The following is a 19,256-nucleotide window of genomic DNA, read 5'->3' as shown; positions in this document are numbered from 1 at the left end:
GAGTAAGTAAACAAATCTTTGCATTCGATCTCCCTTCGAGAGTGACCTGGTCTCCTGAAGGGAGTTTGTGATGTGGATCAGTAAGTGTCTGAATGAAAATATAGGCCTTGGGATGAGGACTAATCTAATACCACTACCAGAGCAGTGTAGAGTATAGAACCACAGTAGCCTGTATGACTTATAGCCACCATGTATTTCTATACTGATTTTTGCATAGCCACCACCACCAGAGGTCAGGGGTCATTTGGAACCCAGCCAAGACACGGTCAGGCGGATAAGTGACAGAATTAATAAAAAGGAGTTGGAGGCATCATCACTCCACAGTGAGGGGTCTTTCATTCCACCTTCAAATGCATTTACCAAATTACCAGTCTTTAGTGGAGTGAGGAGAGTGGGCTGAACTCTTGACTCTGCTCCACGGAAGGAGGCAGAACACATAAATAGCAAGCCTGTACACTGTAATCCCCACTTGGAAAATACCACAGCTGTAAAAACCCAGAGATCAATGGGTGTAGACAAGAGACAAGTAGGGAATTTTAAGGTTTAGCCAGGTGATATTGGGTGAGACCCGCATTCAATAGAAGTTACAGCTTCAAAGGAGTAGAGAGGAGACCTAAAAACAATTCAGTTTGGGCAACAGAGGGTAACCAATTAGATTAAGAAGAGATGAAGAGCAGAAACAATCGAAAAGATACAGCTGAGCGCTTTGGTGTTTCAAAGTAGCAGAAACTTTTCCAATAAGAAGTTGTGGTTGTATGTATTGTAGCTGCAGTTGTTGAAGTGAAAAGTAATTGTGGGGCTTTAAGTTTTAAGAATGAAACTCTACCCCTTGCCTATAAAATGTCATTCACGTCCACCACTACATTTCAGCAGTTAATTTTGTGCTACTCATCTAACTTGCAACCCCACTGTTAAAAGAATCATGTAGCAGTTTAAATCGATTTGTGAACAAGTCAGAAATCGAGAGGAGTCCAGCATGCATCAACGAGCAAGGTAATCTCCCCAATTTCAGGTTGGGAAAAAAGCAATGCGCAATGACCAAAGAAATAGCATGAGTGCTGAAACTGACAACTGCCTTAGAATGTTATTCAACCTGAGATACAAACGCCAACACACATTGACCAGCCGGTGAAATGCAAGGCAAGATGTGGAATTATGTCACCACATAATAGAAAATAAATTAGGAATGGCAGTGAATGTGTAATTTGTATAATTTGGGAATTATACTTAAAAATAATGAAAAGCAACATGCAACAATATGACTGAGTTACAGTTCATAAGGAAATCAATCAATTGAAATACATGAATTAGGTCAAAATCTATGGATTTCACATGACTGTGCAGGGGACTAGGCCCAGCCAATCAAAATTAGTTTTTCCCCACATAAGGGCTTTACTACAGACAGAAATACTCCTCGGTTTCATCAGCTGTCCAGGTGGCTGGTCTCCGACGATCCCGCAGATGAGTAAGCTGGATGTGAAGGTCCTGGGCTGGCCTGGTTAAATGTGGTCAGCGGTTGTAAGGTCAGTTTGACGTACTGCCATTTTCTCGAAAACGACGTTGGAGGAGATGTTAGAGAAATTAACATTCAATTCTCTGTCAACAGCTCTGGTGGACATTCCTGCAGTCAGCATGCCAATTGCATGCTCTCTCAACTTGAGACATCTGAGGTATTGTGTTGTTTGAAAAAACTGCATATTTTAGAGTGGTATTTTATTGTCCCCAGCACAAGGTGCACCTGTATAATTATCATGCTTTTTAATCATTCTTGATATGCCACACCTGTCAGGTGGATGGATTATCTTGGCAATGGAGAAATGATCACTAACAGGGATATAAACACATATGCACAAAATTTGATCGACATAAGCTTTTTGTGCATATGGTAAGTGTCTAGAATCTTTTATTTCAGCTCATGAAACATGGGACCAACACTTTACATGTTGCGTTTTTATTTTAGTTCAGTATACATTTGTAGTATGTGGAAATTAGGTGTCATGCTTTAATGCAGTGGTTTACAACCTTTTTCAGTTACTGCACCACCAAATGAATTTAAATTGCTCTGCTCGGAGTACCCCTGAAGTATCCCCTCATGTGCATTTGACCAGTAAGCCTATGGTCTCATGGAGTCTTCTCAAGTACCACTGTGGATACACCACAACTCCAGAGTATGAATAATGAAAACAGCAGTTCCCTCTCAAAATGAAATTGTTTATCAGAAGGCCAAGCGCAGAGGGCTCTTGAAGCACTGACCTAGATAACGGCAACAACTGACAGCACTTTTCACAGAACTGCATTGTGCATTCCGAAATCATATTTGACTCAATATTCTCTATTTTAGAGCTAGGCAGCTGAAACACTATTAGAAGGTGATACGTATTGCTATTTCTGCAACTACTACTAGTCAACCTACCATTGATGAGCATGCTAAAATACTTGAGGCTGGATAATCCTTACCAAATTAGGAATTAAATGTGTTTTCTCTGGCCAAACACTGATTAAAAAGGGGAGCAATAACCTCTATGGAACAGCCACATTGGCACATCATTTGAAGATACAGGGCCTTCAGAAAGTATTTAGACCCCTTGACTTTTTCCACATTTTGTTAAGTTATAGCCTTAACCTAACATTGATTTAAAAAAAATCCTCAGCCATCTACACACAATACACCATAATGACAAAGCGAAGGAGGTTTATCGAGGTTCACAAATTTATTAAAAATAAAAACAGAAATACCTTATTTATATATGTATTCACACCCTGCTATGAAACTAGAAAATGAGCTCAGGTGCATCCTGTGTTTCTATTGATCATCCTTGAGATGTTTCTACAACTTGAGTGGAGTCCACATGTGGTAAATTCAATTTAAATGGACATGATATGGAAAGGCACACACCAGTCTATATAAAAAGGTCCCACAGTTAACAGAGCATGTCAGAGCAAAAACCAAGCAATGAGGTCGAAGGAATTGTCCGTAGAGCTCCGAGGCAGGATTGTGCCGAGGCACAGATCTGGGGAAGGGAACCAAAACATTTCTGCAGCATTGAAGATCCCCAAGGACACAGTGGCCTCCATCATTCTTAAATGGATGAAGTTTTGAACCACCAAGACTCATCTTAGAGCCGCCCGCCTAGCCAAACTGAGCAATCGGGGGAGAAGGGCCTTGGTCAGGGAGGTTACCAAGAACCCGATGCTCACTCTGACAGAGATCTGGAGTTCCTCTGTGGAGATGGGAAAACCTTCCAGAAGGACAACCCTCTCTGCAGCCTTTATGATAGGGTGGCCAGACAGACACTTCTCAGTAAAAGACATGACAGCCCGCTTGGAGTTTGCCAAAACGCAAATAAAGACTCTCAGACCATGAGAAACAAGATGCTCTAGGCTGACCAAGATGAAACTCTTTGGCCTGAATGCCAAGCGTCACATCTGGCGGAAATCTGGCACCATCCCTACGGTGTAGCATTTTGGTGGCAGCATCATGCTGTGGGGATGATTTTCAGCGGAAGGGACTGGGAGACAAATCCGGATCGAGGCAAAGATGAACGGAGCAAAGTACAGAGAGATCCTTGATGAAAACCTGCTCCAGAGTGCTCAGGACTTCAGACGGGGGCAAAGGCTCACCTTCCAACAGGACAACAACCCTGAGCACACAGCCAAGACAACGCAGGAGTGGCTTCAGGACAAGTCTCAATGTCCTTGAGTGGCCCAGTCAGAGCCCGGACTTGAACCCGTTCTAACATCTCTGGAGAGACCTGAAAATAGCTGTGCAGCAATGCTCCCCTTCCAACCTTGCAGAGTTTGAAAGGATCTGCAGAGAAGAATGAGAAAAACTCCTGAAATACAGGTGTGCCAAGCTTGTAGCGTCATTCCCAAGAAGACTCGAGGCTGTAATCGCTGCCAAAGGTGCTTCAATAAAGGACTGATTAAAAGGGTCTGAATTAGAGGTCGACCGATTAATCGGCATGGCAGATTCCTAACGATCGGTAATTGGCATTTTTTGGAAGCCGATTACATTGCATTCCATGGGGAAACTGCGTAGCAGGCTGACCACCTGTTACACGAGTGCAGCAAGGAGCCAAGGTAAGTTGCTAGCTAGCATTAAAAAACCATTCATCTTCACATTATCACTAGTTAACTACACATGGTTGATGATATTACTAGTTTAACTAAATTGTCCTGCGTTGCATGTAATCAATGTGGTGCCTGTTAATTTATCATCGAATCACAGCCTACTTCGCCAAACGGGATGAATTAACAAAAGCGCATTAGCGAAAAAAGCACAATCGTTGCACGAATGTACCTAACCATAAACATCAACACCTTTCTTAAAATCAATAAACCTGCATATTTAGTTCAAATAAATTAATGTTAGCAAGCAATATTAACTTGGGAAATTGTGTCACTTCTCTTGCTTTCATTGCACACAGAGTCAGGGTATATGCAACAGTTTGGGCCGCCTGGCTCGTTGCCAACTAATTTGCCAGAATTGTACATAATTATGACAAAACATTGAAGGTTGTGCAATGTAACAGCAATATTTAGACTTATGGATGCCACCCATTCGATAAAATACAGAACGGTTCGATAAAATAATAAACGTTTTCTAAATGATAGTTTCCGGATTTGACCATATTAATGACCAAAGGCTAGTATTTGTGATAATTATATTATAATTAAGCTTATGATTTGATATTTGATAGAGCAGTCTGACTGAGCGGTGGTAGGCAGCAGCAGGCTCGTAAGCATTCATTCAAACTTTACTGAGTTTGCCAGCAGCACTAAGCAATGCTTGATTCACAGCACTGTTTATGACTTCAAGTCTATCAACTCCTGAGATTAGGCTGGCAATACTAAAGTGCATATTAGAAAATTCAATAGTTAAAGATATGAAATACAAATGGTATAGAGAAAGTCAACGCATCATAATTCATATATGACAACCTAAAACTTCTTAACTGGGAATATTGAACCACCAGCTTTCATATGTTCTGAGCAAGGAACTTAAACATAACTTTGTTACATAGCACATATTGCACTTTTACATTCTTCTCCAACACTGTGTTTTTGCATTATTTAAACCTAATTGAGCATGTTTCATTATTTATTTGAGACTAAATAGATTTTATTTAGGCATTATATTAATTTAAAACTAAAAGTGTTCATTGTTCACTCAGTATTGTTGTAATTGTCATTATTACATACATGCATACATACAAGTCGGAAGTTTACATGCACCCAGGTTGGAGTCATTAAAACTTGTTTTTCCAAACACTCCACAAATTTCTTGTTAACAAACTATAGTTTTGGCAAGTCGGTTAGGACATATACTTTGTGCATGAAACATGTAATTTTCCCAACAATTGTTTACAGACATTATTTCACTGTATCACAATTCCATTGGGTCAGAAGTTTACATACACTAACCTGACTGTGCCTTTAAATAGCTTGGAAAATTCCAGAAAATGATGTCATGGCTTTAGAAGCTTCTGATAGGCTAATTGACATAATTTGAGACTCAGGAAGGAGACGTGTTCTGTCTCCTAGAGATGAACGTACTTTGGTGCGAAAAGTGCAAATCAATCCCAGAACAACAGCAAAGGACCTTGTGAAGATGCTGGAGGAAACAGGTACAAAAGTATCTATATCCACAGTAAAACGAGTCCTATAGCAACATAACCTGAAAGGCCGCTCGGCAAGGAAGAAGCCACTGCTCCAAAACCTCCATAAAAAAGCCAGACTACGATTTGCAACTGCACATGGGGACAAATATCGTACGTTTTGGGGAAATGTCCTCTGGTCTGAAGAAACAAAAATAGAACTGTTTGGCCATAATGACCATCATTATGTTTGGCGGAAAAGGGGGAGGCTTGCAAGCCGAAGAACACCAACCCCACCGTGAAGCACGGGGGTGGCAGCATCATATTGTGGAGGTGCTCAGGGTAGCCTAGTGGTTAGAGCATTGGACTAGTAATCAAGTTCAAATCCCCGAGCTGACAAGGTACAAAATCTGTCGTTCTGCCCCTGAACAGGCAGTGAACCCACTGTTCTAAGGCCGTCATTGAAAATAAGAATTTGTTCTTAACTGACTTGCCTAGTAAAATAAAAGGTAAAATTAAAAAAATAAATTAAATGCAGGAGGGACTGGTGCACTTCACAAAATAGATGGCACCATGAGACAGGAAAATTATGTGGATATATTGAAGCAACATCTCAAGACATCAGTCAGGAAGTTAAAGCTTGGTCGCAAATGGGTCTTCCAAATGGACAATGACCCCAAGCATACTTCCAAAGTTGTGGCAAAATGGCTTAAGGACAACAAAGTCAAGGTGTTGGAGTGGCCATCACAAAGCCCTGACCTCAATCCTATCGAAAATTTGTGGGCAGAACTGAAAAAGCGTGTGCGAGCAAGGAGGCCTACAAACCTGACTCGGTTACACCAGCTCTGTCAGGAGGAATGGGCCAAAATTCACCCAACTTATTGTGGGAAGCTTGTGGAAGGCTACCCAAAACGTTTGACACAAGTTAAACAATTTAAAGGCAATGCTGCCAAATACTAATTGAGTGTATGTAAACTTCTGACCCACTGGGAATGTGATGAAAAAAATAAAAGCTGAAATAAATAAATTCTCTACTATTATTCTGACATTTCACATTCTTAAAATAAAGTGGTGATCCTAACTGATAAGGGAATTTTGACTAGGATTAAATGTCAGGAATTGCAAAAAACTGAGTTTAAATGTAATTGACTAAGGTGTATGTAAACTTCCAATTTCATTGTGTATTGTGTGTAGATTGTGAGGTGGAAAAAACAATTTAAACGATTTTAGAGTAAAAATGTGGAAGAATTCAAGGGGTCTGAATATTCTAATTTCTGTAAATAACACACAAAAGGAATGTGAACTTGGCCTGTACCCTCTTAGCCTAGTAATCAGTCAAAGGCAGAGAGACGGACACCAGTTTCATATGTCCTCAGAGGAAAAAAGCTTTGCAAGTCAAACACTGTGAAGTTATGCAGAGCCGTGAAAGTCAATAGAACCCCAATGAGTCACACAATAGGTCTAGATGAGATTAAGATTGGACTAAACAAAGGCAAAAGGAGAACTTGTGATATATACAGATACGAACATAGACAAAATGCAGAAGAGAATAATCATGATTAAAAGCTGATAGTAGCGCACAGAAGAAAAATAGCGACAAACCACCAATTACAAAGTAATCCCGCTGGTAAATTCCCCTTGAACGCTGTAGTTTGTAGATTGCAGGCTAGGCTATATTTCCACAAACAAGCACATCAAATGCAAGGGCACCAACCCCCAGCTGCTTACAAGTTTGTTCCAAATGCAACCCATTTTTCAGGCAATAGCCTATTTGAAGACAGAAATAGCATAAGCAGCACATTTCAAACCGAAATCCATCAAAGCCTGATTTCGCCAAGTACTTTTTAGGGGTAAGGTGAAAACAGAGATAAGCGACAACAATATCGTGAGGAGATTAGTCTTTTATATGGTCTCTCCCACCTCAACATGCCTGAAACTTATTTTGACAGCCTGCCATTTTAGTCTCTGAATTTGGCAGACGACCAGGATGAGAACTTCAGGAAACTGAGGCAACTAGTCTAGGTGTCAGTGGCAATATCTGTTTTGTTAAAGCCATATTGCAACTGATTTGGAAGTGGGAACTGACAAACAAGTTGGGGCATCATTGAGTACATCACAATTCACTGCAGTCCATGCCATGTTATCCCCAGACATACGGCTTGCATCGAAGTTTAAACTGTGATGACCAGAGCGGTCACGATCTACACACTTAAACTCAAAATCAGTGGTTTTCAAAGTCAACTAAGAAATCTGCATTTTGACACAGATGGCATGGTCTATCAAAACAACAAACTGGCCATTTCAAAACACATGTGAACACACCTAGCATATGCTGTGCCTTATTTGATATTGTGATACTATCCTGATATGACTGTCTTAAGATGTCAAGTTAAAATATAAAACTATTCGGTTTGCCTTGTCACACATTAGCATTCAGACCAAGTTCAAACTCTCCAGCACCAAAGATGAATATCGATTGCAGTGAAGTCAAAGTGTCAGGCAGTCTGGATGCAAGACAAAGCACCCCAGAAGTAAAGTTTTGAAGAAATCCTCTAAAATGTTCACTGACAAGGCTATAGATCACTCTACCAAGCCCAAACTTAAAATATTGACTTAATTTTTGTAATCTAGCATACACTCTTAATCAGAGCAACAATTCTTAAAATAGCTAGGTGAAACAACCTCATGGGGCGGGGGTGGGACGTCTCCTCCAGGGGCTGCTCCAGCAGTTTAAATTTCAATCTGCAATGCTGTGCATGTTTCTATTACCAGAACAAGCCCAAGGGGTCCTGATCAGATATTATAACTACGGGTGCACATCAGGCTTCCTCCTAGTCTCCTTTCCCTCATCTACACTGATGAGAATGAGCTGAGAAGCAGGAAAAAGCTATTTTCCAATAGGCAGCCACCATATTGCTTTTGTGTTATCATTGACGTTATCACCATTTTAAAGTAGTCATCCCCACCCAGTTGGCTACTTTAAAAATGTTGGACGCTGTCAATGGCAATGCTAAAAAAAAAGGGTTATATCCATGATGAGTCCATCTACATGACAACAGGCACAACTCCGCATAAAGTATTTTTTCAAAGTAGTCAAAATGCCACGTGCGCTGAGTCACTGGCTTGGTAGTGCTCTCCCATGCCATCCCTAGTAGGGGTGCATCATAACTTGCCAGGTTTTTTTCTCTATACTCTACTTGAGTGGGTTGTGTCACTGATTATCTTCCTGTCCGGTCTTACGCCGCCTCAGGTTTGTGTGGTGGTGGAGATCTCATCTGGTGCATTTCCCCTGTCTTATCTGGTGTCCTGTGTGATCTTAAGTATGCTCCTTCTAATGCTCCCATCTCTCTCTCGCTCCCCTCCTGGAGGACCTGAGCCCTAGGACCATGCTTCAGGACTACCTGGCCTGACGACTCCTTGGTGTCTTGTTCCCAGTCCACCTGGTCGAGCTGCTGATCCAGTTTCTGCTGTTCTGCCTACGACTATGGAATCCTGACCTGTTCAGCGGACCTGCTACCTTATCCCAGTCCTGTTGTTTTCAACCATCTCTCCCACACCTGCTGTCCCGACCTCAATGTTCGGCTAAGAAGAGCCAAATTACATTTACTCGTGAGGTGCTGACCTGTTAACCACTGTGATTATTATTTTACTCTGCTGGTCATCTATGAACATCTGAACATCTTGATGAAGGATCTCAACTTAAATGGCCATGTACTCTTATAATCTCCACCGGCACAGCCAGAAGAGGACTGGATACCCCTCAGAGCCTGGTTCTTCTAGGTTTCTTCCTATGTTCCCGCCTTTCTAGGGAGTTTTTCTTAGCCACCATACTTCTACATCTGCATTGCTTACTCGTTGGGGTTTTAGGCTGGGTTTCTGTATAAGCACTTTGTGACATGGGCTAATGTAAAAAAGGCTTTATAAAACACACTGAACAAAAATATTAAAACGCAACATGTAAAGTGCTGGTCCCATGTTTGAGCTGAAAAAGATCCCAGAAATGTTCCATACTCACAAAAAGCTTTTTGTGAAAAAATTTGTTTACATCCCTGTTAGTGAGCATTTTATCCTTTGCCAAAACAATCCATCCATCTGACAGGTGTGGCATATGAAGAAGCTTAGTAAACCACATGATCATTACACAGGTGCACCTGTGGCAACTCTAAAATGTGATGTTTTGTCACACAACGCCGCAGATCTCTCCAAGTTGAGGGAGCGTGCAATTGGCATGCTGACTGCAGGAATGTCGACCAGCGCTGTTGCCATAGAATTTAATGTTCATTTCTCTACCATAAGCCACCTGCAACGTCATTTTGGAGAATTTAGCAGTACGTCCAACCTGCCTCACAACATGTAACCACTCCAGCCCAGGACCTCCACATCCGGCTTCTTCACCTGCAGGCTCCCCAGTGGGTGGGCCTATGCCCTCACAGGCTGACCCTTGGCTGCGCCCCTGCCTAGTCATGTGAAATCCATTGATTAAGGCCCAATTCATTTATTTCAATTGAATGACTTCCTTATATGAACTGTAACTCAGAATTCACACTAGCACATAGTGAGCACAGAGAGCAGTGTGAGCAGTGATGATGTCATCCAAAAATATGGCAGACATTGTATTGATGTACAATGTTAGTATCTTTGGCTGTGAGTGATGTCTGCCTCTGCGACAATTTGACTAATTCAAAGGATGTTTTGTGCACAAGGGTTATGACTATTGTCTTATAGGAATTTTAAATACGACTTCCCTATGTGGCGGTCTATGGAAATTGTATTTCTAGGCCGGGCATCAGTTAAACTGCAGTACCGAAACCCAACTTAAGTCCCCCAGTAAATAGATATTTTCATCAGTAGGCTCCAACATGCTGACCAAACCGGCTCTGCGCATGCGTCTACGGATGTTAATTGTCTATCCCACGAGACGAGTTCATGACACGCAGGTTAAAATACCAAAACCAACTGTGAACTAACTATAATACACTGAACAAAAATATGAATGCAACATGTAGTATTGGTCCCATTTTTCATGAGCTGAAATAAAAAGACTTTACTTTACACCACTGCTTGTTAGTGAGCATTTCTCCTAGCCAAGATAATCCATCAACCTGACAGGTGTGGCATAACAAGAAGTTGATCAAACAGCACGACCCTTACATAGGTGTACGTTGTGCTGGGGACAATAAAATGTGCAGTTGTAGTCACATTACAACCATGTGTAACCACACCAGCCTGGGACCTCCACATCCAGCTTCTTCACCTATGGAATCGTCTGAGACCAGCAACTCGAACAGCTGATGAAACTGTAGGTTTGCACAACCAAAGAATTTCTGCACAAACTGTCAGAAACCGTCTCACGGAAGGTCCTCTGCATGCTCTTCATCCTCACCAGGGTCTTGACCTGACTGCATTTTGGTATCATAACTGACTTCAGTGGGAAAATGATCCCCTTCAATGGCCACTGGCACCCTTCATGAATTAATCCCGGTTTCAACTTTACCGGGAAGATAGCGTACATGGCGTTGTGTGAGGGAGCAGTTTTTGATGTCAATGTGGTGAACAGAGTGCCCCATGGTGACAGTGGGGTTATGGTATGGGCAAACAAAAGCTACAGACAACGAACACAATTGTATTTTATCTATGCCAATTTTAATGCAGAGATAACGTGACAAGATCCTAAGGCCTATTGTTGTGCCATTTATCTGCCGCCATCACCTCATATTTCAGCATGATAATGCACAGCCCCATGTCGCAAGGATCTGTACACAATTCCTGGAAGCTGAAAATGTCCCAGTTCTTCCATGTCCTGCATACTCAGACATGTCATCCATTGAGCATGTTCGGGATGCTCTGGATCAACGTGTATGACAGCGTGTTCCAGTTCCCATCAATATACAGCAACTTTGCAGTCACTGAAGAGGAGTGAGACAACATTCCACAGGTCACAATCAACTTTATGCAAAGGAGATGTGTCGCGCTGCATGAGGAAAATGGTGGTCACACTAGATAGACTGGTTTCTGATGCATGCCCCTACTTGTTTTTAAAGGTATCTGTGCCCAACAGATGCATATCTGTATTCCCAGTCATGTGAAATCCATAGATTAGTGGCCTAATTTATTCATTTAAATTGACTGCTTTCCTTATATGAACTGTAACTAACTAAAATCTTTGAAATTGTTGCATGCTGCGTTTATATATTTTTGTTCAATATAATTTGGGGACAGGTCAAAACCAATGATTTGTATAAACCGTGGATGACTGACAGGGGGCGCTGTATTGAAGCCACCGCACAGCCATCTTGGCACCCCTACTCAATTGTAAAAAGTTATTTTGGAAGCTATAGAAATGCATTTATTAAAGTGTACATCTGTTTTTGATACGTTTATTCCATTAGACATCTTAATGCATATATTTTAACTAGATTATGGAAAACAAAAAAACAGTTTATACTAATGTTACAGTGCCCACAACAAAAATACATACATGTAATTGTCATTGAAACATTTAATAAAATACTGTAAAAATAATGCCAATATGGCTGACTGGTGGCTTCAAAGCCTCTCAATGGCTAATACATAGCATTATCAATTCAGGGTTTATATAACTCATCAAAACACAAATTAATTGACATTTAGCTAGCATGCTATTGCTTGCCAATTTGTCCTAGGACAGAGGTGCACAATTGGTGGGCATCGGTCCGGACCTCGACACATTACTCAGAAATAATTGTTCAATTAAATACTGATGAAGCAACCCTTTTTTTTTCAATGTCACATATTGCGCTGGCTCAGGGGCAGCTGGGAAGGTCCCAGACAGCGCTCCATACTACTGTGTGTTGTTCAAATCACGTGCCTTATTTAAATCACTTCCCGAAACTCAGCCAATCAAAGCTTTTACAATGCATGTTAGGAGAGTGATGTTGTCAGAGAGCGAGACAGCGAGAGAAGCAGAATCGAGAGAAATTATAGAATGGCATGTGCAAAAGTCAGAAAAGTCAAGCTTTCAGGGTGGACAGACAAATATGCCGTTATCATTCCCGCAGCAAGTGTCAAACCACTCTGCCTGATATGTTCAGAGGCCGTGGCTGTAATAAAAAGTGCCAACGTTAAACGCCACTACGAGACAAAGCAGATCTGTTGAGCAAACATATCCACAGCAGTCTGAGGTGAGGGCATACAAAATAAACAAACTCAAAGCCCAGTATGATCGGTCCACCAGAGTCCTCTTCCATGCATTCACTGCCCAACAACATGCAAATGAATGTTCACTAAAAATAGCTTGGATTTTGGGTCAACACCAAGAGCAATTTAATGATGGGGGAGTGGGGATGGAGTGCATGAATGCTGTTGCTAAAACTTTACTTGACGGTAAACCAAAAGACGAGGACTGTGAAAAGATCAAGCAAATCCCAATGTCACGTACATCAGCAGCAAGAAAGAGTGAAATACCAGCAGAGGATGTATTAACACAGCTTGATGAAGCTATTCGGGGGGCACCATGCATAGCATTTTTTTTTTACCTTTATTTAACAAGGAAGGGCTCATTGAGATTTAAAATATATTTTTCAAGAGCGTCCTGGGCAAGAAAGGCAGCACCAAGTCATAAAAATTAGACAAACAACATGAAAACTACACATAATCTAGTAAAAACCACAGAATTCACAAGAGTGTAACAAAAATTTTAAAAAGCAAATTAAAAACATTGACAGGTCAGGGAATCAGTCTCAAGATCATTCATCAGTGATTTAAAAACATCAAATCGGGACAAGTTCTTGTGACAAGTGTAAAAGTATTTTGAAAGGCAATCCAAGACGATGGCGCAGAGTACATAAAAGCCCTTGTTCCAAATTCAGATCGGACATTTGGAACAGTTAGCAGGATAAAGTCCAGCAAACGAAGAGAGTACCCACCACATTTCTGAACAATAAAAATGCCCAAATAAAAAGTTAGTAAACCCAAAATGGCTTTGTAAATAAAAGTATACCAGTGCCTGAGAGATGGCCAGCCAACCCTGGTATACAAAGTGCAATGGTGCGTAAGAGTTTTGCAGTTTCAAATAAATCTCAAAATGCCATGGTGTCAATTGATCTGAGCGGAAGCATTCATATACAAAATATCCCCATAGTCTAGTAAAGGCATAAATGTAGCTGATACTAGACTCCTTCTGGCTACACAAGAAAAACAGGCCTTATTCCTAAAATAAAATCCAAATTTCAGCCTCAATATTTTTGTAAGTTGTTTATATGCAATTTAAAAGAGGCAGTCATCAATTAAAATTCCAAGATATGAGGTTACAACCTCAATCTCCTTGCACTGACAGGAAGTAATAGGTGAAAGGTTCAGAGGTCTATTTCTTTCTTTAGAAAACACCATTAATTTCACACCTTAATGAGCTCAACGTGAAACTATAGGGCAAGAACAATTCCGTTTGTGATTTGATTACATCGGTCAGCTCCTTCCAGAGAAAACAAGGAGACTGTGCACACTTCCCAAAAGTGCAGGAACAGATTCAGGGTGAGAGAGATGTTTCTCCTCATGTTGACTTCATAGATAAACTGATTGGAATCTTCAGAAAATCGCTTTGACAGCTTCAGCCTTGGACAACAGCTCCTTCTTCTACTTGAGAATCCATTCCTCATCACAGATATCAGGGGATTTTCAAAAGGAGGTGACACAGACCTTCAAGTGGGCACATGCTGGATCTCTACAGATGGAACTAATTGATCTGCAAGCAAATGTTGCAGAGAGCACTTTCAACTAACTGATCATGACACTTTCTGTCTGCAGGCTGTGTCTGAGACTGGTGAGACCAGGGAAAACAAAGTAGCACTACACACCTTGACCATGTTTGGCTACACATACAGTTGTGAGTCTTTTCTCTCCACTATGAACATCATTAACAATAAGTACCGTTCTAGACTCACCAATGAGCACCTACAGTTGAAGTCGGAAGTTTACATACACTTAGGTTGGAGTCATTAAAACTTGTTTTTCAAACTCGTTTTTCAACTGCAGTTTCTGCAAGTTGGTTAAGACATCTACTTTGTGATGACACAAGTAATTTTTCCAACAATTGTTACAGATTATTTCACTTATAACTCACTGTATCACAATTCAAGTGGGTCAGAAGTTTACATACACTAGTTGACTGTGCCTTTAACTTCTTATGGTATAGGGGACGCTTCCGTCCCACTTGGCCAAAAACCAGGGAAAATGCAGCGCGGCAAATTCAAATAAATTGATATAAAAATCTAACTTTCATTAAATCACACATAAGATACTCAATTAAAGCTACACTCGTTGAGAATCCAGCCAACATGTCAGATTTTAAAAAGTCTTTTCGGCAAAAGCATAATAAGCTATTATCTGATGATAGCACAACAGTAAACAAAGAGGGTAGCATATTTCAACCCTGCAGGCGCTACACAAAACTCAGAAATAAAATATAAAACATGCCTTACCTTTGACAAGCTTCTTTTGTTGGCACTTCAATATGTCCCATAAACATCACAATTGGTCCTTTTGTTCGATTAATTCTTTCCATATATATCCAAAATGTCAATTTATTTGGCCCGTTTGATCCAGAAAAAAACAGCTTACAAAATGCGCAATGTCACTACAAAATATTTAAAAAGTTGCCTATAAACTTTGGCAAAATATTTCAAACTACTTTTGTAATACAACTTTCTGTATTTTTAAACATTAATCAAATTGAAGACAGGTCTGTGTTCAATACAGGAAGACAACAAACCAAGCTACTTTTCAAGTCTTGCGCAACTCTCAACAGTGTAAAGCAGTTCCTAGGTGGCCATACTTCTTCATTGCACAAATGAATAACCTCAACCAAATTCCAAAGACTGGTGACATCCAGTGGAAGCGGTAGGAACTGAAAACAAGAAATATTGTTTGCCAATGAGAACTCAGTGAACAGACAGAGACCTCAAAAACAAATCTGGATGGTTAGTCCTCAGGGTTTTGCCTGCTACATAAGTTCTGTTATACTCACAGACATGATTCAAACAGTTTTAGAAACTTCAGTGTTTTCTATCCAAATCTATGAATAATATGCATATCTTATATTCTTGGCATGAGTAGTAGGAAGTTGAAATTGGGCACGCAATTTATCCAAAAGTGAAAATGCTGCACCCTATACCTTAAGAAGTTAAACAGCTCGGGAAATTCCATAAAATGATGTCATGGCTTTAGAAGCTTCTGATAGGCTACTCGACATCATTTGAGTCAATTGGAGATGTACCTTTGGATGTATTTCAAGGCCTACCTTCAAACTCAGTGCCTCTTTGCTTGACATCATGGGAAAATCAAAAGAAATCAGCCAAGATCTCAGAAAAACAATTGTAGACCTCCACAAGTCTGGTTCATCCTTGGGAGCATTTCCAATACTTATTTTCCACCATAATTTGCAAATAAATGCATTAAAAATCCTACAATGTGATTTTGTCTGTCATAGTTGAAGTGTACCTATGATGAACATTACAGGCCTCATCTTTTTAAGTGGGAGAACTTGCACAATTGGTGGATAATTAAATACTATTTTTACCCCACTGTGTGTGAATGTATGTATGTATATATAAACTTTTTTTGCTCCTTTGCACCGCAGTATCTCTACTTGCACATCTATCACTCCCGTGTTTATTTGCGAAATTGTAATTATTTCGCCACTACGGCCTATTTATTGCCTTACCTGCCTAATCTTACTTCATTTGCACACACTGTATATAGACTTTTCTATTGTGTTATTGACTGTACTACGTTTGTTTATTCCATGTGTAACTCTGTGTTGTTGTTTGTGTCACACTGCTTTGCTTTATCTTGCCCAGGTCGCAGTTGTAAATGAGAACTTGTTCTCAACTGGCTTACCTGGTTGAATAAAGGTGAGAATAAAAAATAAAATAAAAAAATAAATCCTGCATGTGGGAATGTCTTATGTCCGTCCTACATGTCATGTTGGTACATGGAATATTCCTCAACTGCATATATCATAAATTGCTATTGCAAATAGAAGCATTATGTTCAACAACTGACATTTTCAGATATTTTTACAATTCATTCTCTATTGTCATAGATTTGGTGGGCACTGTCATCTTTGTGATATAACTTTCTTTAAGCATGTACTGATGAAACTGTCACTTCATATTTTTTTCTTAAAGTCTACAAACGCTCTACATTTATTCACTCTGTGATAGGGTTGGATCCTATATGCTACTTTTATTATTGTCCTGTAAATGGTTCAGTGCCTATAATTTAGGCTGTGTGTGTGTAGAATGGGGCATAAAGGAAAGTGTGTGCAATATAGACGGGTACATTCTGCAACATGTTTGAAGTCAGTAGGTCACATGACCAAGGGACTATTGAAATTTTACATTTGGAAAAATTTATGTAAAAATGTGTAAGATGAAAATTGCCTAACCAAAGGATGTGCAATGTGTAGGCCCACTAAGTGGACATTCTGAACCTTGTTTGAAGTCTCTAGGTCACATGACCAAGGAGCTATTGAAATGTTACATTGTAAAAAATTAATGTAAAATCTTGAGATGAAAATGGACTAACTAAAGGGTGTGCAATATAGAAGGGTAGGTCACATGACCAAGGAGCTTTTGGAATTAAAACATGTAAATAAATCAATTTAAAATAGTGTGAGATGCAAATTAACAAAAAATAAGTGTGCAATGCCATCGGGTTAGCTAGAACCAGTTTTGAAAGTTTTAGGAGTATTGGTTAATAACTATTGAAATGTGAAAATGTGATTTGTCACAATGTTGACGGTCCCTAGCTGCTGTTGGTGGACGTAAGGAAAACTACAGGCGAATATCCAACCTGAAACTGTTTTTTTTTTTTTTTAAACCTCGGTAACAACTGGAACCTAATAAGACACCCGCCATGAGCGCCCACTAAATGTGCCTACTAACAGACAAACAAAATTAAAGCCCACACCAAACTTAAAGACGGGAAGCAAACCAAAAAGTGGAGCAAAACGAAAGACTGGGCAGACAAATGAATGTTTTTCTATAAATCAAATAGGAAGAGAAAGACCTTCCCACTAACGAGATGTCAACGAGGTGACACGGATCAGTGGGCCCTATGTGCTAAAGTCCAACATCAAAACATAAATGGAAAAACCAAAGCCTGCAACAAAAGGAAGATGAATAACGTGGGAAATACTGATTTGAGCATTATTGCAGACACTCATACAACATTTAGTTAATGACGTTACCCATCGCAAGTTAGTCAGCTCGTGCTTGCTACTTTGCGGAATATGAAATAACGTTAGCTAGCAATCACACGATTGAAACAAGCTAGCGAAATAAATCTACACATTAGAGATGACGAAATAGGTAAAAGGTAGCTAGCAGACACTTCCATGTAAGTAACAAATTGTAATTTGTACCATACCTATCCGTTATTCAATGTCCAAAGCAGAAGCACCTTCACGTAACTAATTATCAGGGCGCAGCCATCTTGGATTAACCAGATACTGGTGAGCACGCCACCTACTGTGTTGGAGGGAAACAGTAATCGCGTTCATCATCTTCTTCTTCGATGAGGTTTAACGGCAGTTGGCATCCATATGCATTACCACTACCTAATAGACTGAAGTACAAGCCCCTTATACTTTGCTTGAAAAAAAAAACAATCAATAAACAAATACCCTATCATCTAACACTACACTCACAAATATAAAATAAAAATCACACCACCCTACTCCACTACTTAAATCTATTTAGTCCTACCTCAGGTCAACAACCTGAAGGGATGGAACACCACCACTTAACACACCCTATACCTCTTCTGACTTCAAGTCTCACACACCAAATAACTCTCTGCTGCTGCCACCACCAACCTCAATTTTCTGTGACTTACATTCCATACCTGCAGTACAGTTGATAACCATTGCTATTAATGCTAAAAATCCAATCTTACTGAAACAAAGCACTTATTGGCATATCACTCTGTACTGATACAGATCTACTACTCACACCACTCCTCTCAGGATCCCTCCCCTTGACCCATCTTCCTCTTCTTTCTTCACTGCCTCAGCATATGAAAACGTATGCACTACTCTAACCCTGGAAACCTCAACCTGCCTCTCTCACACTTCATATTCCTGATCCCCAGCCCCATGGGCACCCCTACAATTAACACATACCACTACTTTCCCTAATGTTACATATTCCTTTGTCTCATGCCCTTCTGCGCATTCAGCAGAGTAAAGGAGCACTAAACAGAACAATACTCAAACAAAATAAAGCTGTCTAAGACAGAAGTATTTTTACTATTTTCAGATACTTTCTTCTCATTAAAAAAAAAAGAGATTCAAAACAACACTGACTGGCTTGAACAGAGTAGCTAGATCAATATTACTATTTTAATGATACCCAAATATTACTTGGGTATCATCATTAGGCATAGCATTAAAGGTGCAGTGCAGTTAATTTTATTTCCATTTTCCACACTATGAGGTCGAAATAACACTCTGGAATTTGGACACGAGGGGGTACTCCAGACAGAGCAAATGTAATGTGATTTGGGGTACAGTAACCAAAAAAGGTTGTGAATCAGTTCTCTAGAGCAGGGCTTCCCAAACTTGCTCCTATGGCCCCTCCTGGGTGCACATTTTGGTTTTTGCCTGAGCACTACACAGCTGAT

The 19,256-nt window shown here is 40.2% G+C and overlaps 1 protein-coding gene across 3 annotated transcripts in view; it reads right to left on the bottom strand.

Moving 5' to 3' along the window:
- mrpl11 (mitochondrial ribosomal protein L11) overlaps positions 1-18,093 on the bottom strand; it is a 47,279-nt gene extending 29,186 nt beyond the window's left edge. The window contains exon 1 of one of the 3 annotated variants that reach the window (XM_064954666.1): positions 18,003-18,093. Coding sequence is in view for 2 of the 3 variants with exons in the window: in XM_064954665.1 (XP_064810737.1) it covers positions 15,053-15,135 (83 nt within the window). In the remaining variant the exon portion in view is untranslated. Of the gene's footprint in view, positions 1-15,052; positions 15,329-18,002 lie in introns of those variants that run through there. The other 2 variants (XM_064954665.1, XM_064954664.1) reach the window with 2 other exon arrangements.
- Positions 18,094-19,256: the final 1,163 nt, after the last annotated feature.

Source organism: Oncorhynchus masou, chromosome 32, assembly GCF_036934945.1.
Source record: "Oncorhynchus masou masou isolate Uvic2021 chromosome 32, UVic_Omas_1.1, whole genome shotgun sequence".
NCBI classification, from domain to species: Eukaryota; Metazoa; Chordata; class Actinopteri; order Salmoniformes; family Salmonidae; genus Oncorhynchus; species Oncorhynchus masou.
This window is presented reverse-complemented; position numbering and strand designations above follow the sequence as displayed.